This window comes from Desmodus rotundus, chromosome 9 (assembly GCF_022682495.2).
Source record: "Desmodus rotundus isolate HL8 chromosome 9, HLdesRot8A.1, whole genome shotgun sequence".
NCBI classification, from domain to species: domain Eukaryota; kingdom Metazoa; phylum Chordata; class Mammalia; order Chiroptera; family Phyllostomidae; genus Desmodus; species Desmodus rotundus.
This window is the reverse complement of record NC_071395.1, coordinates 12865211-12885279: the sequence shown is the minus strand read 5'-3', so window position 1 is coordinate 12885279 and position 20069 is coordinate 12865211. Positions and strand designations below refer to the sequence as shown.

The 20069-nt window shown below is 44.8% G+C and overlaps 1 protein-coding gene across 1 annotated transcript in view; it reads left to right on the top strand.

Annotated features, from left to right (window-relative positions):
* Nucleotides 1-5041: 5041 nt before the first annotated feature.
* Nucleotides 5042-20069, top strand: part of TBC1D9 (TBC1 domain family member 9) — a 74425-nt gene continuing 59397 nt past the window's right edge. The window contains exon 1 of the mRNA XM_053911281.1: nucleotides 5042-6011. Within this exon, the coding sequence (XP_053767256.1) occupies nucleotides 5876-6011 (136 nt within the window). The 5' untranslated portion in view covers nucleotides 5042-5875. The remainder of the gene's footprint in view (nucleotides 6012-20069) is intronic.

The window sequence follows — 20069 nt, the reverse complement described above, 5'->3', positions numbered from 1 at the left end:
GTCTAGATATTCCTCTTTCTTTCACATCATTTAGTCAAATACACTGTAAAAATGTTTTAAAGACTTGAGATTTAAGATAGAATATAGTATTTTTCTAGTGATAAATGTCAGTATAATAAGAAGAGAGCCAGCTTGTCTTATTCTGAAAAGAAAACTATGCAATTTCCCCCCAAAGTCTTGAAGTAGAGAATCTGTATAAAATCAGTCTTCTTTCATAGAAACATATACAGGCAAATAAAAGTATTTTATTTAAAAAAGATCAAGGCACATGTTAGTTCTTATCCTCAGAGGGGAAAGATTATATTCTTCTATTTAAAAAAACAAACAAACAAGCTATTTATGTGGTTGAGAGACACACATGTCATCCAGAGAAGACACTGCTGTGACCATGATAATCGATGTCCCAATCTGCTTTTTTGGCTGTATTTACATGTTTGGTGGTAGTACTGTGGTTATTGAAGAAATCTTTCTGATGGTCTTCGTTCATTGTAATTTTAGTGAGAGAGAAAATGGACAAATGAGTCCCTGGCCAAGAGCAGCATGACTGTGGAGGACAAGTCCATCCCTATGAGGGATGGGGAGGCTCTTTGGCAATGGCTGGAGCCCACGACTACACACCACGTTAAAGAGCTTTTGCCTGTATTGATATGTCTGATTGGCTTCTGTAAAAAAAAATAAATAAAATGAGAGACTTCAGATATTCCCTAACTAGTAGGGGATTTGAAGTCAAAGTAATGGGTCAACTTTCAGAATGACTAATTTTGTAATAAAAATGAGCCATAAGTGAGGATTTGCAAAGTATCAGCTGCACAAAATACACAAAGACAGTCGCCATGTCCTGGTGATCTGACCAAATGGCAGGCAGTGATGGCTGGACAGCGCCCTGGTTCTTGGACAAAAAAGATTTTAAAAAACCCAATCCATTTCCCTGTTGTGACAATTTCCCTCTCAGAAATTACAGTTTAGTAACACACAGATTGAGTGTTTTGTTAGTGGTGGGAGTTACAGCTCGAAAACCACCACATGAAGATGGAACCAGAGAGGTTCCCATGAGTCCTGTGTACTCTTAGGTTACGAGGAACAGCAACTGCGTGTAAGGAAAGGAGGGTGGTGGGTACAGAAAAGTCACCAAAAGAAATTTGTAGAGAGAAGCAGAGATTCAGACACAGACAGACAGACAGGCAGACAGACTAGTCCCAGAGCTTCCAAAAGAAGCTTCTCTGCCCTAGTTTAGTCCATGTCAGCCTTGCAATAACCTCAGTTTTTTTTGTTTTTTGGTTTTTGTTTTTTAGGTAACTTAAATGACCTCTGACCCTAATTATCAAAAGGGTCAAACCACTAGATTTTTCAGCATTAATTTTAAAAAGCATGTTATATTTGTGTAACATAAAATGGCAACCAAGCAGATACAGTCATTAAAAATCAAATTGTAAACAAATGGTCGTCTAGCACACTGTGGGCTTGCCCACAGCCCTGCACTTTATTCTGATACTGGTTCCTTGATTTTTCTGTGGGCCCTATCCCACACCCACTGACCCCTCCCCTCTGTCACCGCCTCTCCAGGATGGGCCTGGGACTCAGGTCTAGCCAGTGAGTGGACCCCAACACCCAGACCTCAGTGATAAAAGTGGCCAGGGAAGCATTATATAAAAATGGACTCTTCGTTCTCGAACAAAAACGTGACAAGTAACCTGTGGAGAAAGGAGGAAAATTTGCAATGAAGACTTGGGGCCAGAACAGTCTCCTAAACAATAAGACCGACTTCTAACGCTGAGCCTTTCTTAAGTTTGGAAGAATTTCTAAACAGTCACATAAGCCCCTCCTTGTTGGGCACGTTCAGAGGCCCTGTGATAAGCCTGGGATTTTAACCTGATCTCTCGTGGCCTTGGCCGTCAGGGAACTCGCTGTGGAGGATTTCGAAACAAACAAGTATCTCCCCACCCATCCCGGTGGTGTAAGCTCTTTACCTTATCACTCCTTCCCACCCATGAACCCTTGGCCTCTTTCTCGGCAAACAGTTAATCAGAAAATGAATCTCTGCTAATGCCGTGCTTCATTTTTTCCCTCCTGAAGAGGTTGCTGCCTTCTTCCCTTCCTTCATTTCAGCAACACAGATGCATTCAATACAGGTCACCTGGCTGCGGTATCTCCGACATGGAGAGAAATGATGTGTTTATTCGTTTTTAGTTTCCAGAGCATCTCAGAATTCAAAAGGTAGAGTGGTCCACTGAACGTGGGCAAGGTAATACCGTGCAGGTCACGGCTACTTTGAAGGGTCTTTCCCTCAAATCACACTGTCTGAAGCACGGTCCTGTCTGCAGGTCTGTTCAGCCACTTAAAGCTGAAAGAATCAAACTATGGCTTCTGGATCATCACTTAGCTCTATTACTTGCAGAGTAGCCAATGTAATGACTGGTTGATCGAGTTTTTCCAGCTGGATTAGCAAGTAACTCAGATCAACTGTGAAGGTCTCTCTATCAGATATCAAAGCTACTGCAAAGGCTTGGATCTTGGAAATGATACTCCTCTTGCCTACCTCCATGGGCCACTTTTCTCCTTCTCCCTCACTGGACATGGGACATTCCAAATGCCCTGCTGGAGCTACTGCCCATCCGGGCTAGACAGGGAAGGCCTGGGCATTTTTTTTAAATGGTCCGTGTTAACATGTTACCTTCAGCTGGAAGGCTAGGGGAGGAGATGTTGCCATCTCCCACGGAAGCATTAGCGTTTTATTATTCTGGGTGAATTCTCACTGTGGAAGCTAGAGCTGAATTTCCTACTGGCCTGACCACTCCTGGGAGTGCTGGGCGATGGGATGCTTGGTAAGACTAATGGTTTGCAGCTTTTAGCCCCTAACTCTGAGAGACCTGGGCCACGAAGGGGCGCGCAGCAGCGGGAGGTGAGGGGTGTGGGCGGAAATAAAGTCCCCGAAGTCCATGGTATCTCCAGGGCTGGGCAAGTCCCTAGAGGGCAAAGCAGAGGACTTACTGGGAGAAGGACAAGGACAGGGAGGAAAACACACCACTGTAAAGGCGACAAAGCAGAAAAGACGACAACATGATAGGCATGGGGGTGAGAAGCGCCAAACTCACTACCCTCACGGTATTTTAGGCAAATCTGCCCCCTAAGTAGTATACCCACTGATTGCTCCCAGGTGGAGGCATTAGAATGCTGTGGGAGTTGGCGTTCTCCATTTGGTGGTAGGGGGACGTAGGAGAGCTCAGCAAGACACAAAGACTATGATGACATTTATCCCTCTCTCACCCAGGCATCTGTTCAGAGTTTTTCCTCTTTTGGTGGCTGAGACAATCCTTGGGTTTAATACCAACAAGAATAAATGGAAAGATAAAAATACTTATTTTGCTGAGAAACTGGTTGGATTAATGAGTTTCTCTGTGTGTTAATTCTAGCTCAGGTGTATTTGATTCTTTTCCTTTCCTTTTTTTTTTTTGTAAAGGAAGCCACACTTTAATAAATGAGCAGTTAGTAGTACGGGACCAGCAAGCTGCCATAACTTCCTTGTGATTTCCCTGATTCTTTGCAACATCCTTCTACTACAGGTTGTTACAATTCATTGTTACAGCGGAAGCCCAATCTTCTGCAGGGAATCCTCTCTAATTCTTTCAATGAAGTAGAAAGGAGCGAAGAATGTTTTAAAAACTTTTTTCTCTTTCCTCTTGGTATCCAATTTTGTTTTCAAGGCAAGTTTTTATAAATTTGTTTTGGTTTTTATTATTAATTTTACATTTAAATCCTCACGAAGGGAGAGATTTTGTATGTTGGGTTCCCGTGTGATTCCCAAGGTACAGCGGGCATTTGATAATTACACGTTGAATGAGTTCATGAATGAATTACATAAATAAGCAGCACCTTGGCACCAATAGAGAAAATGCTAATCTAATTTTATACTTTAGGGCTCAAGTAGAAATGTCAAGCCACAACAGTGTGCAAAATAAGGATACTCCAAAAGATAGTATGAAGATACTCAGTAGAGTTTAAAAAAAACAAACTAATTACATAAATAAAAGAGCATCTATAGAAGCATTCGAAACTATTAAGTTATATAAATGTATTATTAATGCAATTTTTACATATGCACTTTGCAATTGTATTATTTATTGTTTGCAGGTGATTTTGTGACTGAAGAACCATACTATGAGTGAAGGTGACAAGTGACACTTCTGAGTCTGTTAAGTATGTGAAATTTCCATAAATGTCGAGGTCTCAAATGTTTTCTAAAGAGGCAGAAGGTCTGTCACTGCGATAAGGTAAGGGGAGACTTTACGTCATGGAGAGCCCACGGTGTAGGAAGGACCCCAACAGGCACAGAGCCAATCTCTCGAAAATGGCCGGACAAGCTCACTCGTCCATTTGAAGGAATTCAGCAATCCAAGTGAGAGCTACGGAAGTCAAAACATTTGAAGTCCATCCAAGAAAGTGTCATTTGAATGATCTGTTCCCTGGGAAAGGGAGAAGTCCCTGGGACTGCCCAACTTCCATGACAAAGCAGAGCTCGGTGAGTTCCCATCACCTCGGAAGAGGAGCCCCTTGTACTGAGCCATCTGCAGGCCTCCTGGGTGTAAACAGAGCTGGAAAGGTCATCAGATACGTAGGCAGATGAGCTGTGATCGCCACAAAGGAATCGAAGTATGGGGAGAAAGCAAAAAGCTGTCTAGGGATAAACTGGCCTGGTTTGTGTGTCTCTGATTTCAATGATTAAAAAAATTTTTTTTAATCCACCTATTAAAGTGTGGATAAATCCCAGAATTCTGCCATGCCTGGTCCTCGGAGCTCCAAATGCCTGATATAGGAACAGCTGTAGTGTGAATTAGTTGGTCCAAGCTTTTGGGCTGCTTCCAACTTCGCTATTGCTCATGCCCCACAGGTCAAACAGAGAAGTGATGTAATGCACTTAGCTAGGCCACTTTAATTACAAAGGAATGGAGAGGGGGAGGGGTTACAGGCGGTGACAAGTTTAGCACATGACTTGCCCTAGGGATGCAGGAAACAAAAACATCGACAGCCATTGGCTGCGTACACTTCCGACGCGGGTATCCAGCTCCAAGTCTGGAACCTTGAAACACTTATTTCCTGGGAAGAGGGGTGGCGCTAGCCTGCGGAGCGTCCGCCACACACACGCACGGCGCACTCACACCGCCCGGTTCAGAGGCTGGCGGCGTCCTCCCGGCTGGGATGGGCGTGGGGCCGAGGGTTCGCCACACGGTCCCCAGGAGGTTCCCCCAAAGCCAGCCGCAGCGGCAAGTCGCGGCGCGCGGAGCCCTCGGAGGACCCGCGCCCGCGGAAACTGGTGCCACCCCGGCTCGCTCCAAGTGAACCGCGCTGTCGCCATTCATTCGCAGTGTCCGGAGCGTCCTTCTGGGCTTCGCAGTGGGTGCGAGTGGCCCTGACACGGAGCGTTAACATTCAGTGGGCTCCCCGCCGGAGCTTCGGTTGGCGCCGCGGGAGCAGCCGCGCCTCGGCCCAGCTCGGCCCACACTGCTGGGCCGAAGCAGTTCGTGTGGCCCGCAGCCCTGCCCGCCGCCCAGCCGGACTCCGGGACTGAGCCACAGCGCTTCCTCCTCCTCCCACTGCCGTGGGCAGCGGCCGGGCTGCGGACGGCGGGCCTGGGCGTCTGCGGCGGGAGGCGGCGGGCGGGGAGGATGCTGCTCACGGTGCCCGCGTCCTCGCTGTCCACCTCGGCCTCCCGCGGGGGCTTTGTTGTGGCCGGGGCGCTGCGAGCCCCCCGCTGCTGAAGTCGCTTTCCGCCGCCGCACCTAGCGGGCGAGCGTGTGCCCGGGGGTGCGCGCCCGTGCGCGCCGGTGTGCGGGAGTCGACCCGCCGGCCCATTGTGCGTCCGCCCGCGGCGCCCGGGAACATGTGGGTGAACCCAGAGGAGGTGCTGCTGGCCAACGCGCTGTGGATCACCGAGAGGGCCAACCCCTACTTCATCCTGCAGCGGAGGAAGGGGCACGCAGACGACGGGGGCGGCGGCGGGGGCGGCGGACTGGCGGGTAAGGACCTGCGGCCGGTCCCTGCGGAACCGTGGGGGGCCCGGAGCGCTGCGGCGCCACCCGTGGCGCGGCCTGCGGGCACCCGAGACGCCACCCGGTCTCCCTGGGCTCGGCCACCCGCTCCACTTTGGTGCTGGGAAGGCATCTGGAGTCGTGATTTTCAGACTGTGCAAGAGATGCTTGTTTTCTGACCCTGTCAGGCTGTGGGCCCTTCGCGTACTGGTGCCTCATAAGTGGGCGATGTTGACGGGAATGGAGACGAGTGAGTCTGGGGCGGGGGGCGTATCAGCCCTATGAACTAAATGCGGTACTTCCTCCCCGCTGCCCCCTTCAGAAAACAGTATCTCTTTATATATGGGCAGGAAAGGTGGAGCGCAGTTCATTTTGACTCCATTCTCTTTACTGGTAATGGCAGGATCGGGTATAAAATGCTCTTTTGTTTGCAGGGGGAGCGATCAGTAAGGAACTGGTGTGGTCATTTCCTATAGCAGTTACCGCCTAAGAGAATGAATAAGGAAAAAGGAATTTTTTTGTTGCACCGAATTGGACATAGCAAAGCAAGTTATGTGGTTGTAAAAGGAATTGGCAGTACAACTGCATTTTAACTATTTGTAACTCAATCACTTCTTCCCCAACCCTCGCAGAAGGTGTGATTAATATCGTACCTATTAGTAAAACCACACCATATCACCCAGGATTATAAAATCAGACCCATATCCCAAGTCGTGCCGTATCAGAAAGGTCTTCATTAACTAACAGGTTTGCTTGGTGATAGTTATACATAATCTTGAACTCCTGCAGTACTAGAGGAAGGACCATTGCTCTTCCTGTTGGTTAGAGTGAACAGAACTGGATACTTTTTACAATACAATGAAAAAGTTAGCAGAAGAAGCAGGAGGGGTTCAACCAGGAAAGAGACTCCAGAAAAGGGAAGACCCTTGGCCTTATTGGACTATGTTACCCTCCAGGAGCTTGCTAGGTGAATTGTTGCTTTTAAGATACCCTTAGAAGGAAACGTTCCTGGTACAGTATGTATTCAGTTGTGATTACAATTTGTACACTGGTTTCCTCAAGATTGAAATTCAGGTGTCACATTGTATAGCATACACTGGTTTGAAAGATCTTGCTGAGTGCATCAGATCGCCTGTAAGCAGTCTGATTTTTCTGTACTTTTCCTGCCATAAAAGAGAAGAGAATCTGCAGAGTCGCAGACTCCGCTCAGGAAACTCTGATGAGCGGCCTAGAATTAGAATTCTCCAGTTCATTTTGCAGAAGTTGTCTAACTATATACACTAGTACGTAACTTGCATGTCTAATATTGGGATCAGCCCAGATGGTCTTTTACGTCTCAGACAACAATGTGGAGTTGATAGTTTTGTGGTGCTGGGAAGGCATCGGGAGTGGTGCCTTCATTTCCTGCCTATGGTTAACCCTCCTAATACTTCGTAACAACTTAGTAGCACCCTGCAACAACTAAGTAATTATTTTCTAGAGTTACTCGCAATAGGTTATGAAAATCTCAGAGACACAAAGCCTTCTTTATCTAGTTAATATTTTTATTGCATTCCTACTGACTCTCAGAGCTGTAACTGACTGCAGTCCACCTGGAATCTTATCATTGATGACCTTCAGGTAGAGTTATATCTTTTGAATTGAGAAATCTTAGCTTTTACACTTATTGCTGGAATTGAAATTATTGTCATGAGTAAAAATATTCCTGCCAACAAAGGCTATTTTCAACCCACAAGGAAAAAAATGTTTGCTCTGATAGGTTATGCCACGTCAAATGTAGCAGGGACATTTTTGGAGGCCTCGTTACTAGGCATAGTATATTCTGATTCTAATGTAAATCCATTCATGCATTTATTAACTTACTAAATCATTTTACAAATATTGGTTGGCACTTTCTGAAGGGCCTGTGTCACAAAGCTCACAGCCTAGTGGAAGAAGGCAAATGTTGATAAAAATAATCATACAAATAAATTGATATAAAATTGCCACTCTGCAGGGTCTCAGCAGAAAACAGAATCCAGCCTCGTTCAAGTGAAGAGTGTTTGGTGGAAGAATTGTTTAGATTTATCGAGGCCAGGTTACTAGAGCCAGTGAAGGGCACAGGTGGGGCATTGTCACCACCCTGGGTGGCAGGACTGATAAAGCTGGAGGCAGTATGGGCTGGAGCTGGGAAGGATGGATGAGCTTGGGCCTCTGGAGAAGCAGCCACCCCTAGAAACACAGTCCACAGCAAAATAGGGATGAGGAGGACATGCTGGGCGTCTCTTCTCCCTTTCTCCAGCTTCGGCCACTGCCTCCCATCAGTGGCACCCAGCAGGTCAGCTGGACAGGGTGTCCTGGTGATCTAGTGCCCAGGGATCAGCTTCCCAGGAGGGATCTGGCAGGTGGGGCCTGAAGGAGAATGACCAGCACTAACTCAAAAGGAGAGGAGCTCGATGTTGGTCACCCCAGGGAGGGGTGAGGGTGGGAATGGGGACAGGAAAAGATTCCCTGAAAAAGTGACACTTGAGTTGACAACAGAACAAAGAAAAGATCAACCTGTGAAGAGTGAAGGGAGGAGCAAGTGTTGGGTATCAGTGGTTGGAGGTTTTCTGGAAGATCTTAGGACCTTTCTATAACGTGCGTCGCCTGGAGCAGAGCACCAAGGTCTGCTCGTGAGATGGATGACAGATGAGTAGGAAGCCTGCTCGGGGTGGACTGGCCCGGAGCGCTCCCTGATCCACAGTGCTTGGTAGCGTGTTAGTACAAAAGCTGTCAAAAATAATGGGCCACAGTGAGGCCACTTGCCTGTTTTTCTTTTTAATTAAGTTATTCTCTTCCCATTTCCCGGCAATATGCATAGGTACTGATGGACATAATGATGTATTTTATCGTAGATGCATTTGATTTATTATTCAACCCGCTTTAACTGAATTTTCATATTCATACAGAAAAGTTCACAAAGTAAAGATGCATGTACAATGAGTTATCACAGTGACACCCCGAAACCAACACCAGGATAAACAGTAGAGCGTAGCCAATGCCCCAGAAGTCCCCTCCCCCCACCCTCTTCCAGTCACTCCTCACCCTCCCCAAAGGTAAAAAAAGAACCTCCTGATTTTTTTTTTGGTAAATGCTTTTTTGATGTTCTTTATAGGTTTTCAGCCAAAGACCTAACCCCTAGACCCAATATGTTGGTTTGGACTGTGCCTTTTGAGCAAGGGTGAATGGAATCTTGGAGTGTGGATTCCTTGCTCGGCACTGTGTGTGTGATATTCATGATATTCATGTTGCGTGTGGCTGTAGTCTGTGCATTTCTCTGTGCTGCACAGAAAGCTGTTGTCCAAGGACACCTGCCCCCAATCATTTGTCCGTGCTGTTGGTGGCCTTTGGATGGTCTCACTGGGGCGCTACAGTGAGGTGGCTAGGATCGTTCCTGTGTGCGTTTGGTGGTGCCTGTGGGCATGGATTTCTTCTACTTGTTTATATGCGGGGGAGGAAGGCTGGCTTACAGGTAACATGAACTTCAGTAAATAACATCAACCTGTTTTCCAGAGCACTCGTGCCAGTGTACTCCCTTCGGCAGCACACAGGGATTTCCCTTGCTCTCTGTCCCTGCCAACGTCCGCGGTCTTTGTAGTTTGAGTCATTCTGGGGATTTTGTAGTACTGGCACATCGCGGAGTTAATTTGCTTTACCCTGACTGATGAGGTTGAGCGCTTTTCCTGTCTATCGGCAATTAGAAGTGTTTTGTGACATGGTAGTTCAAGTCTCTTGCCCACTTTTCAGTTGGGTTGTCTGTCTTTTTTTTACTGATTTATAGGTGTTTTTAATGTACTCTGGATATGAGTTCATTGCTGATTGTATTGTGGCAGAATATTCACTCCGTTGCTTGCTTGTGCACGCTCTTTAGGATGAACGGAGGTTCTTAACTTTGTCTAAATCCTTTAATGAGTCCATTTCCGTTATGGTTAGCGTTTTACTGTGTCCTGCCCAGGAAGTCTTTTCCTACTCTGAAGTTATGAAGATGTTCTTCTACCTCGTAGAAAATTTTCAGTTTTAACTCCCAAGTGTATGTTTACAATTCACTGGAAATTAATTCTTGAGTATTGTGTGAGATAGGGATCAAGTTTTATTTTTTAAAAAATCTTTTAAAGATAGTCGGTTGCCTGAGCATGATTATTGGTAAATTTGTTCTGTTCCCACTGTTTTGTAGGGCGATTTTGGTCATAAATCGAGCACCCAAATGTGCGTCAATTTGTTTGGTATCCCTGGTCTATTCCTTTTGCCTATTAGAATACGTTTTCACACCAGTACCACATCGTAGTTTTATAATAAGAGTTTACGTTCATTAGATGAAGCCTCTTACCTTGTTTTTTTTGTTGTATTTCTTTAAGAGTTTCTTGGTATTCTTTGTCTTTTCCATTTACACAACATTTTCAAGTCCACTTATTAAGTTCCACCAAAACAAAACAACACCAGCAACAGACTTTCGAACTGTTGGAATTTGGATTGAGAGTAAAGTCTATAAATAAATTTGGGCAACGTTGGTATCTTTATTGATATTGAGACTTCTGGTCCATGAACATAGTATGTTCCTCTATTTCTTTAGATCTTAAATTTCCTTTCAAGGATGTTTCACAGTTTTCTGTGTAGAGGTCTTTACACATCTTTTATTAGATTTATTCCTAGGTATTTCATATTTTTTCACTTGTAAAAATTTCATACTCTTAATTTGTTTTTGCCAACCTATAGAAATACAGTTGTATTTTTATATTGATCTGTATCCAGAACATAGCAAACTAATGAAATGAATTCTAGTGACTTAGCTGTAGAGTCTTTGGTATTTTGTACATATACAATCATGTCATCTTCAGAATGTTGGCTGTTTCAGCTCTCCTTTTCTAATCTTTATAAAATTTTTCTCTGCCTTCCCAGGTCTCAAAAGAAAGACTTTTGACATTTGTTCAATGACAGTGACAGTTGTGGAGATAATTTTTTTTTCATTTTAAGGGAGTTTTTATTCCTGGTGTGCCAAATGTTTTGAATTATGTGCAGGTGCTTTTTAAGTGCTCTGTATGTCCATTGGAGAAATTGTATGAGTTTTTCTTTTAATCTGTTAGTGTGGTGACTTATACTAACTGATTTTTCAAGTTTTTAACTAAACTTGCATATGTAAAATAATCAGCTTGGCTGTGCTGTATTATTGTTTTTATATGTGCATTACTGCCACTTGCTAAAATATTTTGTTTAGGAATTTTGCCTTCTTATAAATGAGTAGGACTGGCTTGCAATTTTTCTTTTTCATGGTCATCCATCCCTGTTGGTCCTGAGACCTTACGAGACTTTTCAAAGAAGCTGTAAGAATGCACGCATGTGGTTTGTGGAGGATTTTAGATGGCTTTTGCCATCTTCTGCGTGTTCATAAACTAGTCTCAAGAAGTAGGGAAGAGAAAACACTCTCCAAGCTTCCTGTTACCGGTTGGAGGGATTGAGGCCGACTTCCTGTTCCGGGGCCACTCTGTGTACTTTCTGCTCCGCTGTCATTGTTCCCAGAGAGGACCCACTTCAGAAGAGTGGGGTGGCTCCCAGGCCTGCACACAAAAGCCTGTTTTGTAGTTGTGTACCTATCAGGCATGTGCAACTTGAGACTAGGCAGTTTGAAATGCTCACAGCTGTGGGAGGTACCACCTTGGGGCCTGGGACGCCCCTGCGTGTGCCCTAACCTGTAGGGTGCAGACAGTGCCACAGGCAGACTGGGAAGCCACCGGGCTGCTCTTTCCATGGCTTGTGGTCTCCTCCCCTCTCGGGCTCTGGTCTTTCTCAGCCCTTCCCTTAGGAAGCCGACCACCAGATCCAAACCCCAGCCCATCTGTTACCAAGAGGTGCGATCCAGGATGTTTCTTCCTTTCTGTGCTTGTTGGTTTTTTTTTAATATATGTATAAGATGGTTTAATAACCTCTTAGCGGTCACTGTGAGGATTCTGGGAAGTAAGTTCTATAAAATACAGGAAGCATAGAGAGCCATTCACAGATGACATCCCATCCTTTCCCTCCCCTTGCTGACCATCTCCTGCAGGTGTTAAGAGGCAGCAGCTCCAACCAGTTCGCACCAGTGTGGGAGCAGTTCTGCAGTTTACAGAGACTTCACATTGTTGAAAGGGTGCTGTTAAAGCAAATAGTATCCCTCAGATATGTAGGCAGCTAAAAACTTAAGTCACATATTCAGGGTTTTTGGAGAAGGTAGTTATTGATCAGCAACTGTAAATTCTTTTTCCATGCCTGCCTTCTTTCCTCCCTCCCGCCCCCCTTCCTGGATCTGCACATTGTGAAAGCTCTGCCAGGAAACATGGTAAAGACGCTCCTCGACTTTCCACCGGGTTATATCCCAATAACCTTTGGAAGTAGAAAATACGCCAAACTGAAACTGCATGTAACACAGTTAACCTACTGGACATCTAGTCTAGCCTGCATTACGTGGGCCCAGAGCACCTAACACGGAGTTGGGCAAAATCGCCTAACACAAAGCCTATTTTATAACAAAGTGTTGAATAGCTCAAGTAACACATTACGCGTATCCCTTTCTCAGCATTGTAAAGTCAAAAACTCACAAATCGAACCGTCAAAAGTCAGGGACCCTCTCTACTCTCTGTGCCTCCCTCTTTTTCCTCTTCTCTCTCCTCTCTCTCCTCTCTTCTCTCTCCTCTCCCCTCTCTCTCCTTGCACAAATGATTCTCTGATTGCAGCAAATGGGATGGCCAGAGAGAGGTCTAGGGTAGAATACACGGAGGGCCCCCTTCTCTCTTCACATACAGGTACAAATGTCAACTTGGATAGAGATAGAGATGTGTAGCTATAGATAGATGGTTAATTAGCCGATTAGGGATTTGTCATTCAGAAACATTGGTCTAGTACAGTAGCCCCCCCTTATTTGCAGTTTCACTTCCTGTAGTTTTAGTTACCCACGGTCAACCTCAGTCAACCATATTAAATGGAAAATTCTAGAAATAAGCCATTCATAAGTTTTAAATTGTGTACCATTCTGAGAAAGGTGATGGATGCAATCTCGAGTTATCTTGCGTTATCCTGGCTGGGATGTGAGTCGCCCCTTTGCCCAGCAACTCCACGCTGCGTGTGCTTCCCATCTGAAGTCACTTAGCAGCTGTCTCAGCGATCAGGTCAGCTGTCTGCTAGCACAGTGCTGGTGTTCAAGTCGCCCTTGTTTTCCCCAGTGACCCCAGAGACACTCACATAACTTTTTCACAGCATATTGTTGTAATTGTTCCAGATTATTATTAGCTATTGTTAATTCCTCTGTGCCTAATGTATAAATTTAACTTTACCATAGGTGTGTCTGCATGGGAAAAAACAGATATATATATAGGGTTCAGTCCTATCCATGATTTTAGGCATCCACTGGGGGGTCTTGAACTATCCCCCGTGGATGGGGGGAGGGCTACCGTAGAGAAACCAGAGACCCAGGAAGATGTCATTAACCCGCTTTCCCCATGGCCTTGTTTTGTGTTTCTTTGTTTGTTTGTTTTCCTAGCAGGGGTGTGTTCTAGAAAGCTCAGAGGATATGCCAGCCGTTTTTTTGAGGTGTTCTGAAATTGTCAATGGGCTTCTGGCTTGCCTCAAAGGGCATCTCACAGTTTTGATTTCCACATCCTTTCAGGGAGCTAGGTTTCCTCTCAGTGGGATCCATTAAGGTTCTCCTCCTATCTCTCCATGGAAGATCTGGATAAGAAATTTTCATTTGGATGAATCAACTCTCCTACCTTCTGTTTGGGTCCAAGTTGCACAAAGCTTAGTGGATAACTAGCCCAAGAGGCGAGACCTGTGAAATGCGCCCCGCCCTTTCAGCGCCAGTGCTCTCAGGCTTGCCGGTCAAGTATTTGCTGGAGGGAAGGTCAGGTAGAACATTGAGGACTTGAGCTCTGTGTACACTCTGAACAAAAAAGTCAACCTTGTTTATCTCATTTAGTGTTCTCGGAGTGTGTTTAGTACTTACTCATAAGGAAAAAATTCACTTCAGTAGTACAAATGAGTTTTTAAAATCTTGTTTGGCCTAGGAACCAAGGTAGTCTCTAATAAAACTAAGCAGGGCTTAATAAATTTACATTTGGACTCTTTAATTAAGGCATGAAAAGAAGAAATCGTTACTTCATTTACTCTTCTTCTACTCAATGGCATTATATGACATTTACATATCTATCACCGTAATGAGTCTGACTTGAAGAGGCCACGCTGGTAACAGGCAGAGCTTGGAGTTGTACTTAGCTGTGATGGAATGTAGAAAGAGAAAGAGAACAAGCAAGACAAAAAGAAGAGAGGAAGATGAAATTGGAACGCATCCTTTGGGAAGTTAAGGGAACAGGCAAAGTGCACCCCAGTCTTAGAAATGCAGTCTCGAGTGTGGAAATGAAGGGAACAAGCAGAGAAAGGCTGCGCCTTCTCCCGTGTTGTGATGTCATTGCTGGGTTGTCATTCTTGTGATGTCATTGTTGTGATGTCATTGTCTTAGCGCCTCATGGGTTATATACAGTAACATGATTTTGTGTGCCAGGGGGGAAGTCTGAAAACTAACTCTAGATTTTCCTAAAAAAGATTTCCAGACCTTCCCCATTTCCAGCCTTCTGGTGAAGCTGCCTTTGGGATCAAATATGGAGCCATTACAAGTTACACAGTTAAGAGGCCTTGAACCTTTGGATTTAGGGCCAGACAAGGGAAAGACCTGTTTGTATGGATGTTCCATAAAGAATGCAGATGTCCACGTTTATTGTGAGGGAGGCCAATCTCCAAAAGTTTATGGCTACCAAAGGGGGAAAATGTGAATTTGACATATAATAGGGATTTATATTAATGTAATTAATAGTCTTTGTGGATATAAAAATATTATTGTGCTTTTTATGGGATCACTACAATAGTTGGCTCCCCCAGATTATTGAGTTGGTCGAAAAGTTCATTTAGTTTTATCCACACAATAGCTCTATTAGTGCTTAGTTGTCCTTAACTTCATTTGAAGCAATTTTGTCAGATATTATTGGGACAGCTGTCATATCAGTGTGCATTTTAAAAAAACTTATCAAAATTGGTGAATTTTTGTGCAGCCATTTTGAGATTGAAGATGGAAGAAGTAACTTTATCATGATTTCTGGTGTATTATGTTTTATTATTTCAAGAAAGATAAAAATGCAACTGAAATACAAACAAAGATTTGTGCAGTGTGTGGAGAAGGTGCTGTGACTGATCAAACATGTTATAGGTGGTTTGCGAAGTTTCTTTGTACTATTGACATTTTGGCCAAATAACTCTTTGCTGTGGGGCTGCCTTCTGCATGGGGAGATGTTCAGCATCTTCCTGGTCTCTGCCCACTAGAAGCCAGAAGCGGGAGACAGCCGACATGCTCAAAATACCCAAATCAATAGTCATTGGTGAAAATGAAGACCGTGCCTTTGATTTTATGGAGAAAACTAAATGGACTTCTTGACTCACCCAGTATTGTTTCATGTAGGGACATTAAATGGGTGTGAGTTTTGGGAACTCAGGCCCCACCAGTCTCAGCAGCTCCTTAAAGCAGAGTGTGAATCAAACACATGAAGCGCCAATACCCCAAAGTCTTACCTGTCTCAACGTTCCCACCCAAGTGAATTTCAGGAGTCTGTAGTTGCTCGCAGCAGGATCACTATCTACCATTTCCAGGTAATTCTATTATTCTTCCGCCTAGTTAAAAGTGTGCAGTGTGCTGTATACTGTTTAAATGACAGGAATATGCCACTGTCTTCGAATAAAAATTTCAGTGCTTCCTTCTTCCTTCCAGCCCAGTACCCAGACGTGGGGCCCTTCAACTACAGGTATTGTGGGGGAGGTGGCAGTGGCGCAGGCGCATGCGTGCGTTCGTCCTGCCTGCCTGCGTGTGTGTGTGCGCGCGCGTGTTGGGAAAATGCCGCGAGGTGGGGAGCAGAGGGCACAGATGGAGACCGTGGAGAGACTAGCCTCAGTCTCAGACCTGATGTTGCCCTGGCTGCTCCCTTCCGGGCAGATGCCCCTTTCAGGGAACCCTGGACACCCCAGTGGTCTGGAATGCTGAGCACCCCGCTCTGACAGGTAGCTCCCCTGGCGCCCCCTTGTTAATGCTCCTTCCTTACAGGCAGTTGGAGGGTAGACTGAGGTCTGAGTATAGAACCGTGAGTTGGCATTTCCCTTTTGCAGTCTTAAAATTCAGCCATCAGCCTAATCAGTATGCAGTTCTGATTGGATGGCTTTGCTAATCAGTGCAGGTGTTCCGCTTCACCTGAGCAACTCTCAGGTTAAGCAGGGCAGCCCCTCTTTCTTCCTGTGCTCTGTTTCACAACTGGACCAGCTCCAGGCTCCAGGCTCCAGGCTCTCAGAGACGTCCTGCCTGAGTGTGCCCTGTGATCTTTAGGAAGAGGGTGCCCTATGCCCTTTAACTTTAACCCTTTATCTGCTGTCACCTGCTTATCTGAGCCTGCTGTCCCCTTCCTCCTCACTCTCCCCCCCAGTAAAAGTTAGTTTTCCCCTCTTCTGAAAACCCCCATCTTCATGGCAAATGCCATGGAGCCTTCATAAAGGCACCATATAGTTTTGTTTTTGGAAAGGTGCATGAGTTTCTGGGCCTTGGCTGTGTGATTCCAATTTCAGGGTGTGTTTGACTAAGCCAGCACTTAAATAACTTAAGTTGTGCCCTTGATAGACATATCTGTAATGAGCTGTGATCTCCCCCCAGTAAAACTTTGTACCAGTAAAACCTTTGTTGTCTAGCAGAGGACACTTCTTATTCTTGCTTTTTGTTTCTCTCTCTGTGTGGCGGGGGGGCATTTCAGTTTGTCGCAGCGACTGTGCACAGTTGGGTGTGGCAGCAGACTAAACTTCAGTGTGTGTGCTTTTAAAGGCACTTACAGCTTTCTGTCGTGTTCCATATCTGCAGTGCTGCTGAGGGGGGACCCCAAAGACCCAGAATTATCTTCTGGAGGATGGGCCCCTTGTAGTAGAGGCTACCCCTGCTAGATGCGTGTTCTAGGATCCCATCTGCATCAGTGGACTAGCTGGCGTTGTGGTGAGAGGCTGCGTTTGGTTTCAGTGCATTTTTTTTTTTAAAGACTCTTTCAACACATTTACCCATTTCATGATAGGTGATTTAGGAGCACACCTGCCCACACCACGCTGAGTGGTCAGCAGTTTTTGACCAAAAATGGCATGACCCCTGTGCCCCACCCCCCATTCACCCAATCTCACACCAAGCGACCTTTTTTTGTTTTCCCGGATGAAAGAAGTCCTCAAAGGGAAGCATTTTGCGTATGTGGAAGAGGTGAAACAAGAAGCAGCAGAAGCACTAAAAAGCATCAAAATCAGTTCTGAGCAGTAGAAAAAACTTGATAGGTGTTTGTATCAAGTGGAGAGTACTTTGAAGGTAACTGAAGTTTAAACATGTAAGAATAAATACACAATTTTTAATAAACAAATTCCAGATTTTTGGGTTCCCCTTTATATAACCCACTTTTTTAAGGTTTAGATGAGTACAAGGATTTTATTAAGTCCTGAATACCTTTTTCCTTGCTGTTACTCACCAGCTAGACCTGTATCTTAGAGGATCCATAATGCTTACACGAAATGGGAGAGGGTTTTTTTTTTTTTAAGATTTTATTTATTTATTTTTAGACAGAGGGGAAGGGAGGGAGATATAGAGGGAGAGAAACATCAATGTGTGCTTGCCTCTCATGTGCCCCCTATTGGGGACCTGGCCCACAACTGAGGGATGTGCCCAACTGGGCATTGAACCAGCAACACTTTAGTTCTCAGGCTGGTGCTCCATCCACTGAGCCACACCAGCCAGGGCAAGGGAGAGAGTATTTTAAAAAGCTTAATAAATGGTAATAATCATTTTTGAAAAGGCCTTGGAAATGTACTCCAATAAAGTATAAATGTCAAAGAGGATATCTGTTTTTTTTTAAATTATTTATGGCAGATAGAGTTTGATAAGAAGAGATTCTGTATTTATCTTTCATTGTCATGTATATTTGCCATAAAGGAGTTGAAACATTTTTGAGGGATGCTATCTTAAAGGGCTTTCCAGAGTGGAAGGAGACCCGGCAATGTTGTCTCCTAAATATGTGACCATGATACTTAACTTCCTGGAGAGTTTTCCATGTGAAAATGTGGATGGACTCCCCCTGCCCACCTCACATGCTTATTGTGAGGGTCAGATGAAATGCCCTCAGTCCGGTGCAGCCTGGACTAAGTCAAAGTAATGTATAAATAAAACAGCCTCACCCACAAGGAGCCGAAAGACATTGGGAAGAGGGAAGGGAAGGAAGGACAGAAGGAAAGGAGGAGGAAGGAAGAAAAAAGAAAAGGGAAAAGAAGAGAATGGAAAAGAAGAAAAATGTTTGGTTCAGTAACCATCTGGGATGGTAAATTGGCAGGCCATTTGTTTCTTAAATGTAGGTGGAACTGACCTTTATTTCTTTGGAAGTAGAATAATGCATTGTTTTATATCACACAGTCAAACAGTGTCACGCACCGTGGGACATCCTGTAAGTTAAGGCTTGGTGCACCTTGTTTCCGGCACAAAGTAGGAGGTGGAGAGAAAGCATTCTTAACTGTTGTCCAGGTTGCCAGGTACAGTCAGGAAGTGGGTTTATGGAAATGAATGTGTAAATGCACGTAATAAGCATTCAGTGTTGTTCAGTGTGAAGTTGTAGGGCTCTTTACTAAAATTAATAGGGAAAATGAAGGTCTAGACATTAAGAAGTTGAAAGAGCACTTAGTCCCCCCCAAACCCAAAAGCATCTAGAAAACACATTTCTCAGAAAGAGAAGTTTCTCTGGAAAGACTCTTGTTTTCCTGGGCAAGTCTGGTCCTGACACCAGCTAAATAAAGGGGATTAGCACCTGGATATTTAACAACTCCTGGCATTTTAAACTCAAATAATTATTTTTGAAGGGGAGTGAGGAAGGAGGGAACGGAGGGAAAAGGGATATCGCCTATCTCATAAAGGTCAAGTTTTTTAAATGTTAAACAGTTTATTGCACAAAGAAATATCTTTTCCCAAATATTTTGCAACACGTGGTCCTCTCAGTCCGTCTTTTGTTTTTCCAGCTTTGACAGAGATGAAGTTTATGGTTATGGGGATACATTTCAATACTGTGAACAATGATCGTAGTTTTGGGGGGTACAAGGTGATAAATGGAAGCTGACACTCAGCCCCAGCGTCAGAGAGATACTCAGGAGTGATGGGACCGAGGCAGACTGGGGAGTCCATGCCCTGCGTAAGTAGTTACGCGCAGGCTGTTATCTACACCCAGTTGTGTGGCCCAGCAGCACCCCGATGCATTTCGTTATAATTTACAAATATATGCTGTTGGTTGGATTGTATCAGTAGTAATGTTCATTCTCTGATATTCATCCAGCATCTTTGAAACTAGCCCCAAGGTGTTACTGATTCAGATAATCACACCTTCCCCAGAAAACCTGGTTTCCCGATAACAGGGAGGGAATCTTGGGGCCTTGGCACAAACGGCTCTGGAAAGACGTAAGTTCAATACTGAAGCCAGTTCTCACTGGTGACGGTGTGGCTAATGTGACCCGACCAAGACCAGATGTCTTTCCGGTTAATCAAATAAACACTTAATGAGATGAGATGAGAACTGAGCAGTGTTTTATGTAGAACTTGGGGAACATGGGCAAATACACCACAATGTCTGTGTTGGGAGGGGTGTCCTGATTTCCAAAAAGTCGTGATGTTTTTGTAATTGAGACATTGTACATTAGTATCTAACTATTAAGGTGGGATGCATTTACATATGTGAGTATATTTGCAACTGTACAAAGCTATCTGTTAGCATATGGTTTTCTTTCTGAACAAGGCCGGTGACAGGTGACTGACAAGGACGAGCAACTGTCCCTGGAGAGCTGCTGTCCTGGAAGTCAGCTGGAGAAGATGACGTTGTAATCTACCCGCTCTCTAAATCCCACTTCCCTTCGGTAACTTAGAACCCATTTCATAGTATACATTATTCATACGTCCATCAATACTCTTTTGAGTTT